The following is a 23,829-nucleotide window of genomic DNA, read 5'->3' as shown; positions in this document are numbered from 1 at the left end:
GATTCAACGCGTTAAGGGCGCGAGTTCATGGCACTCTCTCGCTTCGTTTAGTACTTGTATCAATTGGTGCAATGCTCCTCCAATATTGTGGTTCTTGGTTCTTAATGAAACGGTGGATTATATCAACAGAAAACCAGGTTTAAGTTTAGTTTCATGGTGGAATGCCAATGTGTGTTTCTCTTTTAAGACCGTGGTCATTTTGAAAAGGGTTTCGCGTGAAAGGATAACAGTAACGGGAGGTATCAAGCAGAGATAAGAATCCTGAAGTAACCAAAAGAGCAAAACTAGAGTGTAAAATATCGACAAAGATTGAAATGGTTGATTGTGGTCCTCATCATGTTCCTCTGTCCATCTCTCAGCAATTCAACAAAAATGTTGAGAGAGAGAGAACTTGCAGTACCATTGACCTCTCACTATCTCGCCAAAAGGTTCCGCACCCTCCTATGTAAAAGAAAAAAAAAGCTGTGGTGTGGATGGGTGGAATAGGATCAAACAACGATTCCATGTTTTTTTCTGGTCAGTGGACAGATTGATATTCCTTCTTTTCCCCGTCACTATCTCTTTTGTTGATAAGAAATCCACAACAGACACAATAAACCTCAGTAGTAATGCTAGGTTCAGGTTGCAAAACAAAAGTGAAATACAAAAACAGTGCTCCCTACATCTTACTTTGGAAGTCCCAGCATACGATGAAAAATGATCTAGTTTTTTCTTCTTCGTTTCAATATTGAATTAAAGACTCCTTTCCTGAAACACATTGAGAAGGAAAAAGAAGAGGTTCAGAGCTAGAGCCTAATCAAGAAGTTTTTCACCACAAACTTGTATTTTATTTCCACCGGTCAGCTCATTATAGCGTGTTGTCAATGCTCTTATCAGAAAAATTCTCATAAAAGAAATGTACCACAATCATGACTTTTTGATCTAGCAGAATTCATATAATTCAACCTGATGATCATCATATTTCATTTGGCAAAAAGTCTTACAGATAGTGAGGGATTTAGCATCTAATTGGAGCAATGTAGGAACTAGGATATCTAATTCATCCTTTAAGCCACACAGATTGAACAGGTTAGAGCAAAATCCACGAAATCCACAAATTTTGAGTCGATCAAACCATTGATTTGACCCTTCTAATGCAGATTTGAGTTATCTTATTAGAAACTTCTCAATAAAATTAATGAATCCTGAAAAGGCAGAGGCTTGAACCCTTACCTGCTAGTGACTCATATTTTTGGATGCTCAACACTTCCAAATAAGAAACACGTGTTGTTACTGACTGGTAATACATTTAGAAAGTTTCGGGAACTTATTCAAATTTATATATGTTATGCTCTCAACCATGTAATACTTTAAAAAAAAACTGCCATGTGCTCTAGTAGTGTTTCAGTAAATGTATAGATAGTCAAAGGAATCCTTATTCCAGATCAAGAAAGCTAGGAGGTTGATGAGAATCCAGACCCAACCTTAACCTAGAAGCTGTCAACACTCACAATAACTTGGACATATTTGAGCATACATGAAGGAACGAAAAAACAAGAAAATGAGCAAACTCGATTATGCGCTAAATCAACATATATAATTAATCAAGAGTTCAACAACATTGGAAAAATGAGGGCTGCCAAGACAGCTATCATTCAGCTAAAAGACTTGCATTTGAAGCCAGTTTCACAATCATGTGGCACTGGAGAAAACCTAAAATGGCTGTGTAATGATAGGCAGGCCAGTTGAAATAGTATTGGAACTACCAACAAACATAGAAGCAAAAATAACTTATGACCTATTCTGATAAAATGGGAAGACATGAACTGAGACGACCAGATCCAACAAACTTAAAGGTATGTGAAAGTGCACCTATCTGGAACAGGAGGGTCGGCGTGAATGCATCACAAGAATGTGGGCTTTTCTGATAAATTACCTTTGTTTAGTTTCCTGTCAAGAATGAATTCCTTGGCATGGTCCCAAAACTCATGGCTGATGTTAGTGATCCAAAAGTAAGTTTAAGGTTGTTTTCTTCTGAACCGTACACAAGTTCTTCTAATAGCAATGATTCAGCTCATCTCCGCAAGAATCCCATTGCCTCGTAAACATTACTGAGAGTAACATCAGCTATATCTGCAGCTTTTCTGGCACCGTCTGCCAAAACTTCATCCAAATAAGCTGCATCAGATATTATTTCCTCATAGCGAATCTGCAAAAGTAGATAATGCAACGATGAAACTAGCATTCAATTGGATATCAGCAATTAGCATTCAGATGACTAGGCTGGGTAAAACTCATGAAAGCTTAAGGCCATGTCAATACCTCATCGATTTGAAATTAAGATATCTAACTCTTTTGACCTGTTCCCATTTTAAATAATACACTGAAACTTGCCGAATCTTTACACAGTTCAAGTCCATCTAATTATTATCAGTTGGAGGCTTGGGGAAATTTCTGACAGGAGAAATCTAGAGTGGCTACAGTGGTTCCAATCAATGAAATGTGTGGAGTTTTCCATATTTTTCAAAGAGCCATACAATAACATGAACATAAGAAGCTCAATAATTATCCACATATATGTACAATATACATAATTATGAACAAACTCTGCAAACATATGATAGCATGTGGACTGATTGAAGCTATGGCCTTAAATAGAGCGAAATGGAACATTGGATTCATGTAACCAACCCCAAGTAATTGGGAAAAGGCTTGGTTGTTGTTGTTGTTGTATACATAATTATGAACAAAAGACAAAGTAAATTGATACCCAATTGCACAATTATATACAATCAACATGCAACTACAAAAATAAATACAACACAGTTGTGCCTTTGCAACTGCACGCATAACAAAGCAACTACAATCTATAAATGGATGCAACAACATGTGCTATCAAGTTTGGTATCTTAATAAAAAAAAAAACAGCTGTATTGACTCAATTTCAAGTTCTAATGTGAACCAAATAACCTATTTAAGTTTTATATCAACATTTTGGAGTAAGACAGAACTTTAAGCTTGTTAAGGCTGAAACTTCACCAAGTTTCCCACCAAAGTCATGGCTATATTGTTCACTTCAGTGCAGAGAAGATTGCACCTGCAAACCAACTTTAACACGGCCACCACTTGTTTGATTTAATCAAAATGTGTAGCAGAACCCAATTCCTTGGTTATATTGTTTACTTCAGACCAGAGAACATTGCAAGTGGATATCGAGTTTAACATTGCCACCAGTAGCATGATTTAATCAGAAGTGTGAATGGAGCACAATTCCTTGATTGAGTACGCAAAAGAAGTTTCTGACAACTTACATAATATTATTAGTAGTAACATTTTGTTTTCGTTAGTTTCAACAACATAAGCAACTCCCAACTCCTTACTTAAAGAATGCAGCTTAGAGCTGCATATGAACTTTATTTAGAACTAAAAAAATGAACCAACACCGGGTCTGGGGCCTTTGCATGTGTGCATCTCAATGACTGCAATACTTGTTAACTTTTAGCATAACGACCCAAGACCATTTAGCACAAGCCATCAGCTATAAACATGGTGGGAAAATTACAACTTTTGACTTGATTTTAGCAAGCAATCCTGAAATAATGCACCAAGTAGCCAATTATGAATATACTAAGCAATGACTTCCGGAAAGCCAAAGTTTTAAATCTAGTACTCAGTCACAACAACCAATGCACCTTAAATACTTCAGAATCACATGGTAACAGTTGGCAACTTATAGAAACAAATTGCAGGTATATTAGCACTCTCCCTACAAATACTATAAAAAAAGGTATCATATATAGAAGTGAAAACCTGGATGGGATGTAGATGATCAATCAAAGCATCTGTAAGAAGGGGTTTGAATGTGCCCCAATTCATATCTTGGCATTCTTGTGCAACTTCCTGCAATAGAGAATTGTTTAAAACACACACGCTTGGACGATGATAAAGCTAATTGGAATGGTCAGAATTACCAGATGAATTGTCACTTTCTAATCCCACATTGACTAACACAGAAGTGGCCCATTTAACCAGATAAAATTTTAAATTCAAATAACTTACCAGAATCAACACACGAGACTAATGTTTTTCAAACAAAAATAGGATTACAACGAAGATCAAATATAAACCCAAATGTATTCAAACAACGAAACAAATACAAGAAGAAATTCACTGGTACTTGCTGTTTGGTGATAGCATAGTTCTATATAGAAACCTAATGAACAACCCTAATTATCATCAATTACCATCTCACTCGTTTCAGAGCTCTAATTTATATTAGCCCAGACCTAAACCCACGTTTTTGCTACGTGCTCACAAAAAGTCTTGAGGCTAATATTTATTTTTTATTTAAATTTTGTACATGTATTTTAAATATCTTTTCTATTTTTTATTAATTTTTATATTCTACCCTCCTTATAAAGAGAAAAAAAAAAAATGCCCTAGTAATTGGTATTCCAACTTTGCCACAAATATGTAAATTAATATTTCCTAACGTTTTTAGACCTTTGATAATAAAATCAGATTAAGCTCTTGCCAGCTTGCTCGCTCGCTTAGGAATTAGGATTGTACACTCTGACACTCACTTGGGCTCGAAAAATTGCAAATTAAAGCACCGGATTCTCAAGGAAAATAATAATACTTTTACACAGAATGTAGAAGACTAACAAGTGAGGAGCTGGTAGTTAATTCAGATAAACGACCCTCGCTTATATATTATTCATCTCCATAAGCAAGGCCATGATTAAATCTAAAGCTTGACTTGAACTTTCCCACAAGATATATGAGATAGTATAGGATTCTCCAAGATCATAACATTTTATAAGACTACATGCAACCCTATACATATTTAGGGACTACATAAATTAGATTCCTATACCCCATCAGAAAACAGAAAGAACTAGCAATAAGGATGTCAAACTGTCAAGGCTCTAGAACATCTGCAACAACCCGACTCCTCTAAATTATCCTATGCAGGAAAGTCAAAAGTCACCTGATATCTGTAATCCATTTTTTGATCATACCCACAGCCACCTCCAATAACCAGAGAGTCTTCCTATTCCTTTCTTTATAAAGAGACCAAAAGATCGCAAACCAGGACAATTTCCGCAAGATTTACCCTTTCTAACACAGTCCTTTCAAGTTACAAATCAGTTAATCCTCATCTTTGAAAGCAAGTAAGCGTACACCAATACACCAGTCACACCACAGATGTGAAAACAAAACCAAATAATTGACGAGAAAGGTCAGATATGACCAAAGTGTTGACCCAGTCACCATCTAATTTGTAGGGAGAAAATTGGGAATAATCTGATTTCTTGGCAGTAATTATCCACCAGAGGATCTTGTAAGTGTTGGTAACCAAAGACAGAAAGCCACTTTAAACGGAATTACAAAATTTTAGATGATTTTCAGAGGAAATCCCACCACCAGAACCTACAAAGTAACCATAGAATGATTTCACTATTAGTAAATCTCAGTTGCTCAAACCAAAATTTCCTAATAGTCAATGGTCTTGTGAGAGGGACGAATTAGGTACAGACCTAACATTTGACATTATTTGGAAAATGGGGCTGGCCTCAGACTTGAACAAGCAATCCTCACCTATCCTTCCATCCTTTCCTTAAATACCTTAATTTCGAGCTCTAAACATCTTAATAAGCCTTGTCAAACTCCAGGTATACCAGTTTCAATCATGTATGTTTCTTTTCAATGTAGGGAGCAAAAAGCTTTCTTATAGGAATATAAGCAAGCGTGAGGAAACCTTAAAATGAACAGTGTTGGAGAATATCATGATTTAAGCCTTGATAGAATATTGATAGGAGTGATTTATGGGATTGATTTCAGGAATCCTCCATCAATGAATTTTCCATGATTTGTATTTTTTCACCTATAAATAGATGTGGTCATTGTAAACAAAAGTAGAGAGAATATAATAAAAGTGATGCAGAACTTTGAGATTTGTGTGCCGTGGATGTAGGCCGTAGTGGCCAAACCATGTATATCCTTGTGTTGGTTCATTCTTAATACTCTCTTTAATCTTATTTTAATTATTTTTATCAACAAATAGAAATAAAAAAAAATTCCTATTATAGAAAGAACCTAAGCATGCAAGAGGAAACCAAGAAACTTCCTTAACAGACAAGGAAGGTACTATTGCCTCTAACAAATCAAAACATTTTTTTTTTTTTCATAATCGAAACAGTCTAAAGTCATGAAATACAATTACTCTATCACCAGGCCCATGGATGCCTAGTCTTTCTGGTCCACTGACATACAATCAAGGAAAAAATTTGAATTCAGAGTTTTTAATATGCTCATACTATACTGAATAGGTCCACAGAAACATGAGACAGAGAGAGAGAACTGTCCAGCAGCTCTTGCTGTTCACAGACAGAGAAAGATGCAAAGATCCGGAGAAACAGATTTCCAACACTCTATGAAAATAAGCAATGGATGAAGAAGAACAAAGGAAAAAAGAAAACTAGAGTGCACAATTTAGATGCCAAACATAGATCAATAAATTAAAATGCATCGGAAAAAACTCCAAAAAAAGAAGCAGCCTGACCAGCACCCTTCTGTGGTTAGTTTCTGGTGGTTTAAAAAATGCTAATAATATATCAGAGCATCAGAGCAACTCTAGTACATATAGAACATAACTCAAATGGGGATGGCGACATGTATTCTCTTTTTCCATTCTTTTATTATTAGCTATTACAAAGACCCCCTTATTGTTATATGCACATAAATTTACATAAATAAATAAAAGAATGAAAGAAAGAAAGAACTCTTTCTCAACTAAATGATTAGTTGTTTCCCATATCAATATTCAGAAACCATTAGAAGATTCTGACAAGCAAAAGATCAACCATATACATGTATGTATGCCTGCAGACCCCACGGCCGCTATCAGGGAAATCATGAAATGTGAATCTTGTTACCTGTTTTGTCCTGCCTGTCATGAGCTGATATATCGAAAGGAGGTTGTTGCATTCAGGTCTGTCGGGATTGTCAAACTCCAAGCTATACAATTTACCATAAGGAAAAAAAATAGAAGATTTAATGACACCTTATGGAAATAAGTTTTTGGCCAAATGGTAAACAACTATAGCAATAGAGTTTCTGGACAGGAAATCTCAACATAGAGAACATTGAAAAGACAACAAAATGAAAGATCACAAATAGAAGAGGGAGTATTAACCCAGGAAATGAGTCAGTCTTGCAACGTTTAATCTTGTTTGCTATTACCTAGCAAAAAAAAAAAAAAAGGAAACTCAGATCAAGTGAGAAGAGAACATTATGGTAGAACAAAAGGAAATTGGATGATACCAAGGGCTGTAATAGCATTCATGCAATTTAGGAAGTTCTATTTTCTGACCAAGTAACCTAAGCACATAGTACTGTCCTATAATAACCAAACAACATTAAATGATACATCAGTACTGCATGATATTCAACCCTAGTAAAACATTACTGGTTACATTTAACTAAAAAAAGTTAACACTTCAAATATTGTTGAAAATGGGTAAAGTGCCCTACTCACATCTTTGGGGTCGAGCAAATTAATTCGAGACTGATCAGAAGGTGCAGACTTGGACATCTAGAAACAAAACCAAAAAAAGTATCAGGTTAAATTAGAGATGCCAACTTCAAAAATTAAGTAACATATCAAAAGAAAACCAACACCAATGGAATTGGAATCCAGTGAAAGAAACACGGGTATGTTATTTTATTGGAGTCTGAAGAAGAAACTAATTTTTTCAGGGAAAACAGATAGTGATATGTTCTTACTGTCCTCCGTACATGTTATAGGTCTATATTTAAAGCTTCACCACAGGTAGACAAATCTCTTTGCAATTGTGAAGGAGAAAGGTAAAGGTTTAACTTTGCCTAGGTGAAGACATTTTGCCAACATAAAAAAACAGGAACCCAGTAATGAGACCACCAGGGTGATATAGAAATTTCTCCTGAACAATTGGTAGTGAAGATTCATGAAATAGAACTCAGATTTATTACAAGACGTTAGTTTATCATGAACAGGTATAAAGTTCGAATGCGTGATTTTTACTTAAAGGATTATGGGATAAAGGATGCAGTAAAAAACTCTGATACTTATTATGCTTCCCATCTTTAAGTTAGTAAGTGCAAAGTGTCCAAAGGATTCAATATTTGTGAATGAGTGGCTTGATTGTGGACCATTTGGTCTCCTGAACTCTGTCATTTAGGATATCCCTTTTGCTGTTTTATTTTTTTCAGGAAAAAAAAAAAAAAAAAAATTTATGACAAGTCATTAAGGTTATCACCTGCTCCAGGTGATATCTCATGCGATGTTCAGTTTAGGAGACACTTTCAGGATTGGGAGATTGAAGAGGTCACTCGTTTTTTGGAGTTACTGTATCGCCAGGTGATATCTCATGGGGATTCTGATTGTTGGCTTTGGAATCCTAATTCTCAGGGTCGGTTCGAGGTGAGGTCCTTTTTCAGGTGTCTTACGGATGGTGATGGTGGTCCTTTCCCTTGGAAGTCTATTTGGCGTTCCAAGGCTCCTCTTAAGGTGGCCTTCTTTGCTTGGACTTTTGTCTTGGGTAGGATTTTAACCCAGGATAATCTGAGGAGGAGGAATCAGGTGATGGTCAATCATTGTTACATATGCTTTTGCGATGAGGAGACAGTTGATCACCTTCTGTTACATTGCAGCATGGCTAGAGCTTGTTGGGATTTGATGCTTGGTTTGTTTGGGGTTCTTTGGGTTATGCCTTGTTCCTCTAGAGGATTGATTGAGGCTTGGAGAGGTTTCTCAGTTGGAGCTCTCATTCAGGATGCTTAGAGGGCTACGCCTCTCCGTATTTGGTGGTGCATTTGGCTCGAGAGAAATAGGAGATATTTTAATAGAAAGGAGAAGCCTATTTCTATGCTTAAGTTCTCCATTATTGTTTCAGGGAGAGATTATCGATCTATTGAGGAGATTGTTTTCTTTTTAGCCTCTTTGAAGGCTTGAGGCGTTTTTTGGTCTTTTTGTATCTTTGGGACTCGCTCCCCTTTTGAGCGCTTTTTATAAATTTTACTTATAAAAAAAAAAAGGTTAGCACTTGCTCCAGGGAATTGTAGGTTAACAGGTCTTGAGAGAAAATGGTGAGAAGTTGTTCCAAGTCCAATTGGTGATGCTAATAATAAATATACTGACAAGACGAAGTTGCATAACAGGAAACGAGAACAACGTATTTTATTTTGAAAAGTAGGAGCATTCTCAATGTCCACATCACACAAGAATTATTTCATGTAAAGAAAAATCTTTGGTGGGATCATTACATGATTTAAGACTCATTGTAGGAAAATTGTTCATCTTAGCTTTTGTTGTTTGGCCAATTCTTGTTGTATAGGATTTTGATTCTTCGATGCCTAATTAGAAAGGCAGTGATATCAATGATGTATAACTTTACAGAAAGAAATGAAAGTCCCCAACTAGTTTTCTTCAAAATTTCAAGCAATGCGTAATAGATTCATGTCCTACATGAATGAAATGCCCCCCCCCCCTCCAAAAAAAAAAAAAAACGGATTGGTTCTAATGGATTGGATGAAAATGTTCGAAAAAAGAACTTACAATCCCTCTAGAATCCACTCTAACGGTAAAACCTTGGAGGATGAAGACAGGTAAGGAGAGTGGCTGGATGTGGATTTCAATGAAAATTGATTGGAGTAGTTTCAGCACTTCAGCTGAGCTTATACTTTTGTCACACTCTTTATTTTAGCGGTTAAAATTGTTTTCCTTTTGAGCGTATATTTATCTACATGAACACCACCATTTTCTACTTCTAATCTATATCTATTTCTAATCTATACAATCTATCTTCTTAATACTCAATTCAAAATTCTATCAGATGCAAGTTAAATAATGACATCTCTAAAAATAGGTTAAGAATGAAAAGAATAGGTGAAGTTTGACGTGTCTATATTTCTAAAAAGAAAAGGTCATTACCCTATGCAGTCTCTGTTAATTGATGGTGCTGGGAGAAGCACTTAAATACAGACTTAACCTTTAGCATTATTAGCTCAAACTGACTGCTCACAGTATTTGAACCTGTTCTCACGCTTGATGCAGGTATATTTCTATGATCTTAAATATACTTCTTTTCTGTTGATGATCTATATGATGCTGAAAAAAATAACAATGAAAAACCATTCAAAGAGAATGGCAATAATAAATAAATAAAAAATAGCACTTCTAAAACCAGAAACCTTGGAAAGACCATCAGTGAGGGACATCACCCGGGCTCCAGCAGGAGGAATAAGGGGCTCAGGAACCTACACCAGTAAACCCATTGGTAAGACTTGTTCCAACTAATTACAGTATTTTAGCGAGCTGAAGTGAAGGGTCTCAAACAGGTTTTAAAGAACAATATCCACCTTAAAAATTGCACCACCTCGTCTGTGCACAAAACAAAATAAACAGTCAACTCCCTAAAGAAATGAACAAAAATAGTAATATGTGAATCCCATATGCAGAATGAATTATGCAGGAATACATGCATTTTTACATGGGAATTTGAATTCACATGTTTCTCACCCTCCCAATTTCTTCCACTTCCTTCCACCATACATATAATTAACACGCTCAGCCAGCTCTCGAGTCAGCTCTAGATGTTGCTTCTGATCCTCGCCAACTGGGACAAAGTCAGACTGCAGAGGAATGCTGCAATTAATAAGATACATGCATATTCAGGGTAATCATCAACATGTGAAGTCAAGAAAGCACACATAAAAGTGCTACCCGTTTGCCATTCAATCTGTTATGTGTACTGTCATAACAATCATGATGAACCAATATTTCAATAATTCAAAACGGAGGACTAATTTTTCTTTTCAAAGTCTAAAAATAAAATGCAAGAACACAATCCAGATGAAACAGCATATCCATAAAGATAAGAATTTTGAGCATGACCCAATATTCTGTGCCGCGGAGACTGAAACCCACCTGATATAAAAGAATATCAGAAGCCATCAAAACAGGATAAGTCAGAAGGGCAACCCCAACATTTTCATCCCCCTACAAACAAAAAGAAAAATAATCGAAGTCAAATTATAAGTTAAGAGTAATAAAAGATGCATTGTGTACAGGAAGAACTAGGATGAATAGCAAAATGCAAGAGAGAACTAAATTAAATAAAATGCATAACAGAGTGTCTGTCATGAGCAAGGTTTTGAACTCGGCAATTTTTAGTCAACTTGGAAGTTCAACACATCAATATCTTCTGAATGCTCCAATTAGTTGACCAAAATTGGCAAACAATCTATTTTGTCTTTTGAAATATCTGGCGGGATTTTACCAAATTCTGCAAAATCAGCCCAATTTCAACTCAAAATAGTAAAGGGCAGATAAATGACCCTTTTGGGCTCATTATTTGATGCAGTAGTACAAGCTAGCACTAATAAGTACAAGAATGCTAGTTAAAAGGTAGAGAGCAACCACTGTATGTGAAAAAATCCTAATACTCTGTTTAGGTCTGTCAACAATTGCAATGGTAGCAGTACCAACATAAGCAATAGCCTTTTCATTGAAATGGCAGTTTTAAACTAAATTCCACGTCCAAAATTTTTCAGTCTTGGCAGAAGCCATATTGTTTTCACCTGAATTTTTTTAAATCGAAATAGGTAGTACAATCCAAATTAAAGTTGCAAAAACTTTCAGTAAACTTTAGATCCATAATAGTGAGAGTAACACTCTCAGACGATACTTATGATGGCTTTCTTTTCTTTTTCTTCACAGAAAAGTCACATGAAGATTATATGAGCAAAGCAGAATGAAGATGATTAATACTGGATAAAACATTGAGAAAGCTTTGGTAAATAGTTAGAAAGTTCTCAAAAAATATATGGAACGACAAAGCTAGAGGGGGCTGAATATGTCTCTTCCATCCAGTGGTATTCAAAATTCCAATCACAATTTTGTTCACAACTGTATGAAGCTGATTAATTAGTCACCAATCAATCAAGCAAGCAACAAAGAGAGACACTATTTTTACATTAAAAGCCCAAACAGAAACAACCAAGGAACCTCGATGCTACCACATCAACTATAAGGTTGTACCTAGTGCACAAGGGTCCTGCATTAAGCAAGGTCTGTGAAAGGTACATGGTAGGTAGCCTAACCCATAATTCTAGAAATGCTGATTCCAGGATTCGAACCCGTGCCACTGCAAGAGGTAGATGGTATGTGAGAGGTGAATGAATTTGTGGCGGTAAAATTGGAGTTTGCATGCATTGAGTGAAAAAGAAAATGTATTATTGGCGAATTGTATCTACAGTGCATTTAATGCACTGTAGGCTAAAGCAGTAAAAAACTCCCTTTAAATGTGTGTTAAACAAAAGAAGTGAAGTATGAGCGTACATAGCAGGACAAACAGTGAAGTGTGTTGGTATCAAGCAGTGAAAGGAAAAAATAGAGGGTATGACTTCAATCAAGAGGAATGATGGTAGAAATTGTGGCTATTCGTTCTTCACAACAAACCGACACACTGTATAATTTCCTCCGGAAGGATCTCTAGTTGGCTTAAAATTCTATGTCATGCTTATATATATTTAGAATAATGTTTTCATTTGTACATATAGACATTGGAACACCTTTGATCAAGTTCCGGTAAAAAAGTAAAATCAATCCGAAATAGGATATTAGTACACTATTACAAAATCTAAGTAAGTCTAATCGTTCTGTAACCTTAATTTGTTAGATCCACACACTTTGGAGCATCCTTGATCAATCGAGCCTCCGTCCAATTGCTTGTCTTTCAGACTGTTCAACCTGTTAATAGTGTGCTCAATCAGCAGAGCATGTTCTGTCTCACCTTTGACTAAGGCTTGAAATGGAGTGTGTTTGACCCGAGATCCAATTTGATCCAAACTCAATTATAACAGGTTTGGATTTTACTTTTGAATCCAGATTTATAAACAATTATATATATGCCGGAGATTGACCTTCCTTGAAAGATAAGTTGAAGGTTCAAGTAGAATATGGATATGAATAAGTTAAAGGATCATGGTTATGTGAGAACCAACCCAATTCAAGCATATTTTTTTTATTTGAATCATGTTTGTATTATATGGATTAGATTTTAATGCCCACGTGATCCCATTAGAATTTGGATCTGGATATGGATCGTGACATTAAAATATGGGTCTGGACTTGGATTCACATGCATCTACTCCAGATTTCCTCCATTTCATCCCCTACTTTTGGTCAATCAAAAATCTAAATAAATGTATATTTTTTAGTTCTTTTGTTCACTAATCTTCACATCCAAGAACTTGAGTGCTGAAGCATGTCTAATCAGCAGGAAGGGGAAGGAATTAAAAGAAAATTTAGCAACATATATGGCATAAACTTGATCTCTCTAATTCCAAAATTGTGCTTTGTAGTGACGTGCAAGTGGTGATGCCTATGTCCAGAATTACCCGTCCAAATTTGAATAATACCCAAGCATTCGAGCCTATGAAGCACGGATACGAACACGGGACACGGGTATGATACGACATGGACACAACGATACAACAAATTTCAAAAAAATTAGGACACAGATACGGCGGGGATACAACAATAAAATAATATTATATTTTTACTATATATAAATTTTAAATTTTTACTCAATTTATAATCTATATTCATAAACCTAACCTCTAGGCCCCCCAAATAGTCTATACTTCTCTTAAAAAATATTCCATAGGCTCAAATATCCGAAGGTAGAATAGTTATATTTGAAACCACTCCATTTTTTTTTTTTGATAAATAATAATCAATTAAGAAGCGTTCAAAAGGGGAACACATCCCATAAACAAGAGTGGAACCGGGGTCTAAGGACCCAAAGAATCCAAAAAATTAACTAAGTCATAGGCCCAAATATCCAAAGGTAACCAAACAGAGGAGAAATCTTATCTCCTCGCTCCTCCTTAGGTAGTTCATTCACCACTGGTTTTTCTACAGTTGCAGATAGAAGTTCTCCTCCAGCTGAACTTCTCAACCTCCATCTCTCAACCTCTCTCTCTCCCTCAATCGATTTTTCATTCTTGACATCTATTGATCTCTGTCTCACTTCATATGTCTTACTTTGAAATTTGAATGAATACACACACACATATATATATCTTAATTCTTTCCCCTTTTTTTTTTCAAAAAAAAAATCCAAAGGCCGTGTCCGACCAATGAAAATAAAAATAAAAAAAGGGGGCGCGCCTACAGAGTGTCAGACACGCGTCCAATACTCCGACACGCGCACGAATCCCTATTAGCTATTTAAGTTCCCAAGACAAAGAAGCCAATCAGTCAAATTCTTCCAACAGCATAGATTGAAGAATCAAAGAACCAGACCATAAAAATGATGGTTTTACCCTTTTGCACAATGTTCCATAACAGTCCATTAGGCCCATTGACCAAAGTAGTCCTTGTTGTCTGGAAGGGGTAGATTGGGTACAGAGCTAACCTTCATTATTATTTGCAAAATAGGGCTACCATCAGACTCAAACCCGCATTTTCACACTTGACAACCCAAATCTTAACCACTAAACCAAGCAATGGCCCCTTTGGTTCCAATGTAACTGACATTATAAATCTTTAGTAGTAGGAGGAGGAATTAAAATTTTAAACTGTCAAGATATTAGCTAAAGATAAATATGGATATAAAACCTTAAACAGAGAAAAGCACACCTCTTTGCGAGATTTCTCTTTAAATTGAATCATTCTGTTCAGCCAACCAATAGGGGTGGCAGAACTCAGCAACCACATCAATTCTACATGAGCACGCACATGAGATTGAACAAACACAGAAGCCTATGCACAAAAGCCGAAGTTAGTTCCATCACTTGCAATAAGCAACAAAATGATTAGCATAAATTCAAACAGATGAGCCAGACCTTGGATGTGTCCACACCACATGCCAAGTAGATGGCTGCTGTATCTTTTGTTGCTCTAGATAGTTGCCGCGTGTCATATGGTAGAGTTATCTGTGAGTGACAAAACAGAAGTGGTTAAAAAACTTGAACAAAAATGAAAAAAATAATAATAACCTGCAATAAAGTATCATGTTGGAGTGAAACTAAAATAAAAAACTTTCTCGACTGATACTATTTTCACCAAAGAAGAAATTATTCAAAGAAAAAGGAAACAGGATGAAAGATAGATTTCTCTCACATGAGGAGATTCTCATTTACCAGCTTTCATGTGTATTGTTGGGTTTTGTGGGAGGTGAGAAGAGGATTTAAGTTCTCTTTCCTTACCCGTACATCTTTGATTTACCTTGTGTTCCATACAATTAAACAGGGACGAAACTGGTAAGAGGGGCCCTGCCCCCTCCCACCCCCCAAAACCAACCCCAAACAAAAGCTTTTTATAGTTGTAATAATAGCTCCTCTGTCCTACTGTAATTTAGTTAATGGGTGAATTACCATTTACCAATTAATGATAGGAAATACCATTCAAATTAAATCACATGTATAAATATGTTTTTACAATGTTTTACCCAATATTCTTTATCAATAGTTGGCCTACCTCGATCGTAATACTGTAAGAACTTTGCTAATAAAGTATTACCTTACTCATTGATAGTTCAATGCTGATATGTTTTGAAGTTATTAGCCAAATATTATTGATGGCAAATCGCGATACCACTTCTTATATGGTATTCTTATTAAGATACGTATACAAATAATTCCACATTCTTTTACATTACCTTAAAAATGAACCTTCAGATTTTAGCTGATTTTCAACAGGCTGGAGAAAATTTTCTTTCTTAAGTTCTTCCAGTATCCTACAGCGGCCTAGTTACATAGATTTTATAAAGAATATGTTTAGGTACAAAAAGGAATTGAGGCATCATCCTAACAAGTAACCATTAAACTTTTCTACTATAAGGGTTTAGGACAGTGTCAATAGATGTCAGGAAAATCAAACCCTCCATACTAGGGGCCTTCACTTAACTCTCTACTTGAAGGCTAGAACACCTTTGCCTTATCTCCCTTCTTATCTTTCACTTCTCAACCTCATTCACATCACACCTGATGCTAAATTAATATCAAACTAATGGTATACCTCCCGAGAACCGATCATTATGATGCCATGTGGAAAATAAACAGCATGTTGTAATTGTACCATTAAATTTAAGACAGTGATAAAATGTTCTAAATATATCAATAAGACACAGCTAGCAATGTTTTCAAAAGTGTAATATTTTAGAGAAAAAAAGACATCAAAACAATGAAGAGATAGACAAAGGACATATGGATCTGGAAATTGATTCGATAATGTCCCACAAGTTGAGAGGAAGCCAAAGCACCAAAGTGGATGACATTTTTCATGTATTATATATGTGATAAAGTGATAAACAGTTCTATATGTACTCTGCCAAGTGACATCACATGTAGCAAGAGAAAATTACTCGAAAAAACTTAATTTGAAATTCAAAGGGTATTTTGGACATACCGCATGTAGGTCCACAATGAAGAAGAGAGTATCATATGTATTCTGCAAGGAGAAACCAGAGCATGAAAGACCAAATCGGATATAAATATTGAAAGCCAGAATCTATGCTACATAAGAAAATAAAATAAAAAAATGATATGTTTTCCCCGTGGATTTACAAGGCTGCTAAAGTTAATATTCCTGAACCTGCAATTCCTTTGAAACAAAGTGTGACAGATGAATTCCACTGGATTATGAAACAAAGCTAATATTCCTGAACTGGAAATTTCTTTGTCCATGTATGCTAGACTTGTCCATTTGATGTACTGCTATGTCTTACAATAAGCTGATCTCATACATGTGAATGAGATCAGTTGACCTTTTCATATTAGGAGAGACAAAAAAAAAAAAAAAAACTATGTGAGCCAATTTCACAATGTGGCACCTCAGAAGAAACCATATGCCATTGATTGAACACATGTAAGTGAAATTTCTAATCAACTCCAAACAGATATTTTAACCCAAGGCATCTTGTATAACCAGTTATCCTTGAGATAAAAAAAATGGAAACCCAAATGGTCAGATGGAGCAGAAGCTGAAAAAAAATATACACTGAAGTTTGCAAATTGAAACCACAATCTTGTAAAAAAACCTGACCAGAGAACGAACACTGAAAAGCAATGGGCTTGTACAAGCCGATTTAACTGCCAGCTCACTACTAGAGCATAAAATATGAACTTTAAAAATATATAAGTAACTACCAGAATAATTTAGGGCACATGGGTCAAATGAGTCTCTAACTGACACTGATTTAAATCAGAAATTCATTTAGAAGTCTAGCTGATCATCCAGCCAATGAAACCAATCAATTCAGAAGGGTCATTAAAACACTGTTTCAAGGTAGTGACTAACCACCACTCAAACAACAAGTGTACTCGTCAAGTTGGAACAAATAAATGTCATTAGCCCGTACTGGCCGCACCTATTAGGAAGGAAAGAATGAAGACAAACCTAATATTTGGCATTATTTTTGCAAATAATCCTTGCTCTCAAACTCAAACTCACGCCTTCGCACTTGTCAAGCGACTCTTACCACTACACCAAGAAATAGCCCCTACCGCAGTCCTCAAGTACAATAATGTAATAATTCATAACTTGGGGCAAGCCAGAACAAAAGTGTGTTCACAGATTGTAAAATATATTCAAAAAAGGATGGTCCAAATAATATTTTAAAGGGATACAAAAACATTAATGTTTTAAAAGGGAGACAAAAAAACATTGACATAAAAAATAAAAAATGAAATAAAATAAAATATAATCATTACATATATAGAAAACAGAATCGATGTTCATAGCAAAAATTGCTTCGTGTTTGGCATAAAAAAATACCCAACCTGCAGTGAGATCCAATTCTTTATCGCACCAAGATAATTCCCAAGGTGTAAAGATCCTGTTGGCTGAACTCCAGACACTATCCTCTTCCTGTAAATTAAAAACTAAAAAAGATGAAAGAACAAGCATCATGGAGTAAAGGAAGAACAGTTCCCTTTGAAATTGAAAAGGAAAGAGTAACTGTAAAGTGTCAACCTTTTAACCTAAAGAAAATTGGATGACAATGAACTCATCCCTACATCTGACTATTGTCAACTTAAAATTATAAGTTAGAAATGAGTGATAAAGTAAGCTGATCACCATAAATATCTTTTCCATGTTTGTGAATTAGTGGGTAAAACAAAGACTCTCCTTCCAACTATAACATAGACAAGACAAATGCAAAATATGTATTAAGAATGGTTATTGTTAATTCAACAATCGATATGCTCTGATTGTTAGATTGTAGGGACCATTCCCCGAGACTCTAATACATCAGAGTGTGCGAATTCAATTAGACCTAGAGGGGACAGTATAGATCATATGAATATTATTTCACAATTCACTAACTTTTAAAATTACCGTTAATTTTTGAATTTCAATTAATTAGTCAGTCAAATGTCTCAATTGCAACCACACAAACGCATAAAGTAATAAATAAAATAAAGCAGAGACGAAATATTAATTTTACATGGAAAACCCTAAACAAGAAAAAATGACGGGACCTAGTCTAGGCAGATCAAAATTTACTACATGAGAAAAAGGTTCCGTGCTAAGTTACCCTGACCCAAGAATCACCAAGTCCCTCCCGACTAAAACTCATGTAAGATTTCTCCACATCCTGTGGCCATTGATCCATCGACAGACTCGCTCCTCACGCAATCTGCTACTTCATGGACTCAAACACAACTACTGACACCCGATCAACTTGTTCTTTGTAAACCACCCAGTTGATGCTCTAATGGATAATTTCAATTCTACTACTTGCTTTGGTTCTCTCAATCACATATAGTATAGTAGTCTATGAAGAAACCTTATAGATTGATTCTCAAAGCTCTCTCTCTCTAAATATATAAATTCTCTCAATTATATTTAGAGATTTAAAAGCTCCTATGAAAGATACACTAAATTGACTATAACCCCATATTTATAGCCAGTATAGGTGACCCATGCTATATGGTAACTAAAATCCTTATAGAATTCAGATTTGAAAGAGTTTCATAAAAGTGTGTCCATAAGGTTAGATTGGTCAACCCTTCAATTGAGCACCACTAGACAAATTCAATCACTTGACACATTGATCGAGACATTTTGAATTTTGAACCATTTTTCTTTCAAACTTCTCAAATGATGGACGCTTACTGTTTTATAAAAATCCTGTTTTGAAATTATTTTATCAAAAACTCCAATTTTGTTAAACATGATTAAAACATAATTTTGAACCTTTTAAAGATCAAATCTATGTCATAATTGGTCTCTATAATCTCAAGTTACCTTAACCTATATATTTGATTGAGCTTGAGAGATTTGCAATGTGTTCTTCATTGATCTTCATCTCCATTATCTTCCGTGATTGTAGATGAATGACTCGTGACTAGTGACACTTTGACACACACTACAACCCCATTTTGTGTAGGAAATTGCCTACACATGCCTTTTGAGGGATGCGTTTCCCTTTTGAACGCTTTTTTTACAAATCATTACTCATAAAAATTTAAAAAAATTAAAAAAAAATTGCTTACACGACTCATATTCCTACCAGTTTCCATTCATAGACAATTAGTTTGCAGGTAAACAGTTCACATTTATGCTTTCAGTAACTACCAGTTCACATTTGCCAACACGACTCATATTTCTACCAGTATACACATTGATGTTTGCAATAACCACTATGCATAAAGAATCTTTCAACGTCGCGATGCAACAATATTTAATTCCATAGGGTATATGGCCCAACCGAAAGGATTGCAGTGTCATTGTCAGAGATCCTGAAAATATCCATAATCTAAGTTAAGACTTAGGATCAAGCAAACATACATGCAAGGCAACAGACTTGCAAACTTATAGCAAGTATGTGTTACACAGTCCACGTGAATGGACAAAACAATGTGGTAAGATTGATGGGTAGTTTATTTTTTTAACTCACTGGATATAATCTTTTTCACTTTTCTCAAAAAAAACGACTCTTAAAAGCTTTAGACCAACTGTTGGAACCAAATTGGAGGTTGATACAATCCATAAAAAAACCCATCTTTGGAGTCCAAAGGGATCAGGGTACCTCAGTATAGTGCACACTTCTCTTTTCACATCTTATCTTAAAACCTGAAACGTGTTCATATAACAGATATAAAATGTACTACTAGTAAATATTCTAGCTCGCCCCTTGCATTGAAAATTATAATAATTTTTATATCATAATAGAATCCAGATGAGACTCAAAAAAGAAAACCTAATGGCCCTTAAGTTCATCTGACTGTAAAAGTTACATAATTAAGTTTTTGTGCCTCCTAACTACTAATCCTACCAAGTTCATAGTGCCATGGCATCACCTATAACTAATTTATTAACATTTCTACATCCCTTCATATAATAGGCATGGTCCTTGAAAATTTTCAATTCTAATAATCTCTTCCTGAATGCCAAAGGCTATGAAAATAGAATTATGACTTCCAGTCATTATTACTTCTGATAGAATTTTATGCCAACTTGATCTTAAGATGACTGTTTTGACTATGGTCTCAATCATTTTCTCTTTTCTTTTTATAAGTACTATGGTCTCAATCTTGTCTCTTTTTTTTTTTTAAGTACTGTGGTCTCAATCCTTAAAAGACATCCCAACACTTGGTTACTGTTGTTGTTGAAAGCTAACCATGAGAAATTCTAGGACAGGCTTCTCATTAAAATGCGTAGAGGCTACTACTATTTTTTCTTAATAAATACCGATTAGTTTTTAAATATTGTGTAGGATGTAAAGTTGTAAACATGGTCTTACATATATAAAACTTAACCCCCCTCAACAAAGCTTTTTCTCCAACTACTTTGGTCAGATATATGAACCCTTTTTTTTTCTTTTTTCTTTTTTTCCCCATTATGCTTATCTAAGGCATAACATCAATCAAACCACATGTCATAATATATTTTTTCATTAACTCTAAACATGTTAATTTTGTTCTTTCCTTTCCACTAGCATTACCTGCAATGTGGACCATGCCGTCCTTCCTAATTGGTTCATTTAATGGTCTTCTTTGCACATGTTCAAAGCATCTTAATCTATTTTCTCACGATTTATTTTAAATTGGCGCTACTTCAACATATCATGAATGTGTTCATTTCTAATTTTATCCTTTCTTATCTTACCACACATTCATCTCAGCACTTGGCTTCTGCCACACTCACTTTATGCATATGATGTTTCTAAGTTGCCCAACAGTTTGTCGCATAAAGAATGTCAGCCCAATAGTAAAATAAAAATTTCAATCTTTGAGGGATATTACGATCACATAATATGCTAAACACACACCTCCGTTTAACTTATCTCCAATTTTTCCTTCATCGTGAATGACTAGACCTAGAGAACGAAAATATTCACTTTTTAGCCTCTATTCATCCTTAGTTTTCACTACATCCCTATTTGTACATCTAGATTTACTAATATGACACTTTATATATTTATTTTATTCCCACTTATCTTAAACCCTTCTAAATCTAGAAATGCCCTTCAAACCTCTAATTTAGCACTTAATCTTCTCTAGTTTCATCAGTTAAAACAATATCATCAACAAATAATATACACCATGGAATGTCATCTTGTTAGGTCATCAATCCCTAAAGCAAAAAAGCAAAAAAGCCTAGGCTTAATGTTGACCAAGTCTATAGTAATTGGAAATTCACTTGTTTCCCCCACAGTGGTTCTAACTATAGTCGCATTTTCGTCATACGTGTCTTTTATCTTCTTTACATTTTTTAAACCTTCCATGTTAGATCTCTTAAGTATTTTATTATATAGATATTCTGTATTAAAAACCATATGAAGATTTTTTATTTTTAGTTTTTTAGTTTATAGATACATGTTGATGAATTTTCTATAGCTATGTTAACACCGTGTACACAATTTCTGGGTGGGGGGGAGGGATGAAGACAGACATTACTCCTGATAATAGCATCATATTAACAGTATGAGAATGAAGAAACCTATGAAGCATGGACAAGGATATGAGATAAGAACACGGCGATTCAGCAAATTCTTGAACAACTAGGTATAGATACAACAAGGACACATCAATATATTATATAATAATACTAATGTCGATACACATAAAAATTAATATGTGTATGTATCTATGGATAAATTTAAATAATTGAGAAGAAGGAAAAAACAATTTAGAAAGCACCCCAGACAATAAATTCTCCTCTTTATGGTATAATGTTGTTACTAACAATTATTCAATTACCAAAATAATTATTTATTTATAAAAAATATGAAAAACAGTATGAATAAATTTTGGACTAAAATTACTCATGATATGTATCTCAATACATTTTTTTGAAGAAATTCTAAATATTTCTTAACAATTATATTATGATATTGGAAAAGGTGTCAGATAAATGTCAAAAATGAAAAAAATATTATTTTAAAATTATGGGTATGTTTAAAAAGCATTGGAAGAGACATAAACACATACAAGTACGTCCCCTAGAATTATTTGTGCTTCATAGCAAGAAACTGGCCAACTAAATGAGCTTTTAAGAAATGATTTTAAAAATTAAACAAAAGTTAAAAAGTGTCCTGCTCCAAGACGTTAAATTTCAATTAAGTCGAAATAAGAATAACATAAATAAGCCAACAAAATTAAATAATCTAGAATCAAAATAATAGCTTTCTTTTTAAAGCATAATTTAACCAATAAACAACTGAAAGAAAATGTGAAATAGTGATCAATTGATGGCGTGGATTACTTTAAGGAGCTTGAAGAAGTCTCCGGCGCGGCCGGCTGCGAGACTGAGACGCTGCAATTGCATCGGAAACCTGCAATGCTGAGACTACTGGGAAGTTGGGGACGACAAATCGATGCATGCCTTTTCAAGAATTTACTCGGAATTCCATATGACCTGCTTGAATTCATACTAAAACATCAACATAATACATAGCTTGTGGTTTACAAGAAGTAATAAACTATACATATATATATATACACACACACATATATATAAGTATATGTATATATAGAGAGAGAAAGTGATAGATAGAGTACATTGAAGAGGTGAAGCGTGGGGAAGTATTGGAGAGGATGAGGAAGTGAGAGAGAACCGAGCGGCCCATTCTTGTTTTTCTCTTTTCGGCCTTCACAGGGCTTCAGAACGGATATTATGCTGAAGTGAGCGACGAAGTGGTATTTTACTTGCGCGTCACTGAAATACGGAATTGTATTTGTGGCCGTTTGATTTGATTAGGTTTTTCAAAGTATTTGTTTTTTTTTTTTTTAATCTATGAGAAAATTTAAAAATAAATATATTTTTTTTTAATCCATGAGAAAATTTAAAAATAAATAAATATTTATAAGTCCTATCTTCTCTTTTCTCACAATTTTATAAGTCCTATCAATTTTCATAATTGAGTCCTACATTTTTAATAAATGTTTTAATATTAGTTCTAAATCTCTTGAACATTTAACTTTGCCATTAATTTTAATTTTATAGAATATCTACAGTCAATTTTGTCTAAAAAAAAATTTAATTTAGTCTCTACAAATGTTAATATGCTTTCTTTCTTTCTTCTTTTTTGGTTGAAACTTATAGTTTTATAAAATTAATTATTTATTTAACAGTAAAATTAGCTACCAACCTTTAGAACATTTGTTCTCTTGAGTTTCGTGCTATGATAAAATAAAAATAAAAAATCATCATAAATTTATAGGATTCCAAGTGATCAAATAAAAAACAGGTAGCTAACAATTGTCTCGAGTCATGTACATATATGCTCCTGGCTTTCCAAACGTCAACTCAAAATAACAATTTATGATGGTGGTAAGAAGAATTGGGAC

The 23,829-nt window shown here is 34.6% G+C and overlaps 1 protein-coding gene across 2 annotated transcripts; it reads right to left on the bottom strand.

Moving 5' to 3' along the window:
• Positions 1-267: 267 nt before the first annotated feature.
• LOC132284259 (tryptophan--tRNA ligase, chloroplastic/mitochondrial) lies at positions 268-23,249 on the bottom strand. Of its 2 annotated transcripts, XR_009472229.1 has the most exons (16): positions 23,041-23,249; positions 22,745-22,897; positions 17,812-17,899; positions 16,439-16,480; positions 14,875-14,964; positions 14,669-14,791; positions 10,949-11,020; positions 10,541-10,653; positions 10,381-10,402; positions 10,213-10,278; positions 7,520-7,576; positions 7,178-7,224; positions 6,918-6,999; positions 3,790-3,879; positions 1,916-2,188; positions 268-747 (listed from the first exon to the last, which is right to left on the bottom strand). XR_009472229.1 is itself a non-coding variant. In XM_059786347.1 (15 exons), the coding sequence occupies exons 1-15, from the start codon at positions 23,106-23,108 to the stop codon at positions 2,054-2,056; spliced, it is 1,248 nt and encodes a 415-aa protein (XP_059642330.1). In that variant the 5' UTR covers positions 23,109-23,249; the 3' UTR covers positions 1,542-2,053. The 2 variants fall into 2 exon arrangements, 1 of the variants encoding a protein (XP_059642330.1); XM_059786347.1 differs by lacking the exon at positions 268-747 and having other exon boundaries at positions 1,542-2,188.
• Between the last annotated feature and the right edge of the window lie 580 nt (positions 23,250-23,829).

Source organism: Cornus florida, unplaced genomic scaffold (genome assembly GCF_030987335.1).
Source record: "Cornus florida cultivar Cherokee Brave unplaced genomic scaffold, ASM3098733v1 CherokeeBrave_3.0.0_Hap2_Chr11, whole genome shotgun sequence".
In the NCBI taxonomy this organism is placed as follows: domain Eukaryota; kingdom Viridiplantae; phylum Streptophyta; class Magnoliopsida; order Cornales; family Cornaceae; genus Cornus; species Cornus florida.
The sequence above is the reverse complement of the archived record's forward strand: the minus strand, read 5'-3'. Positions and strand labels throughout refer to the sequence as shown.

Excerpts from the sequence above, each read along its gene's own strand:
- LOC132284259 (XM_059786347.1), bottom strand. The coding sequence starts at position 23,108 with ATGGGCCGCTCGGTTCTCTCTCACTTCCTCATCCTCTCCAATACTTCC. Across the intron at positions 22,898-23,040 it reads CCACGCTTCACCTCTTCAAT|GTCATATGGAATTCCGAGTA; the intron begins GTACTCTATCTA and ends GAATTCAAGCAG. Across the intron at positions 3,880-6,917 it reads TGACAGGCAGGACAAAACAG|GAAGTTGCACAAGAATGCCA; the intron begins GTAACAAGATTC and ends TCTCTATTGCAG.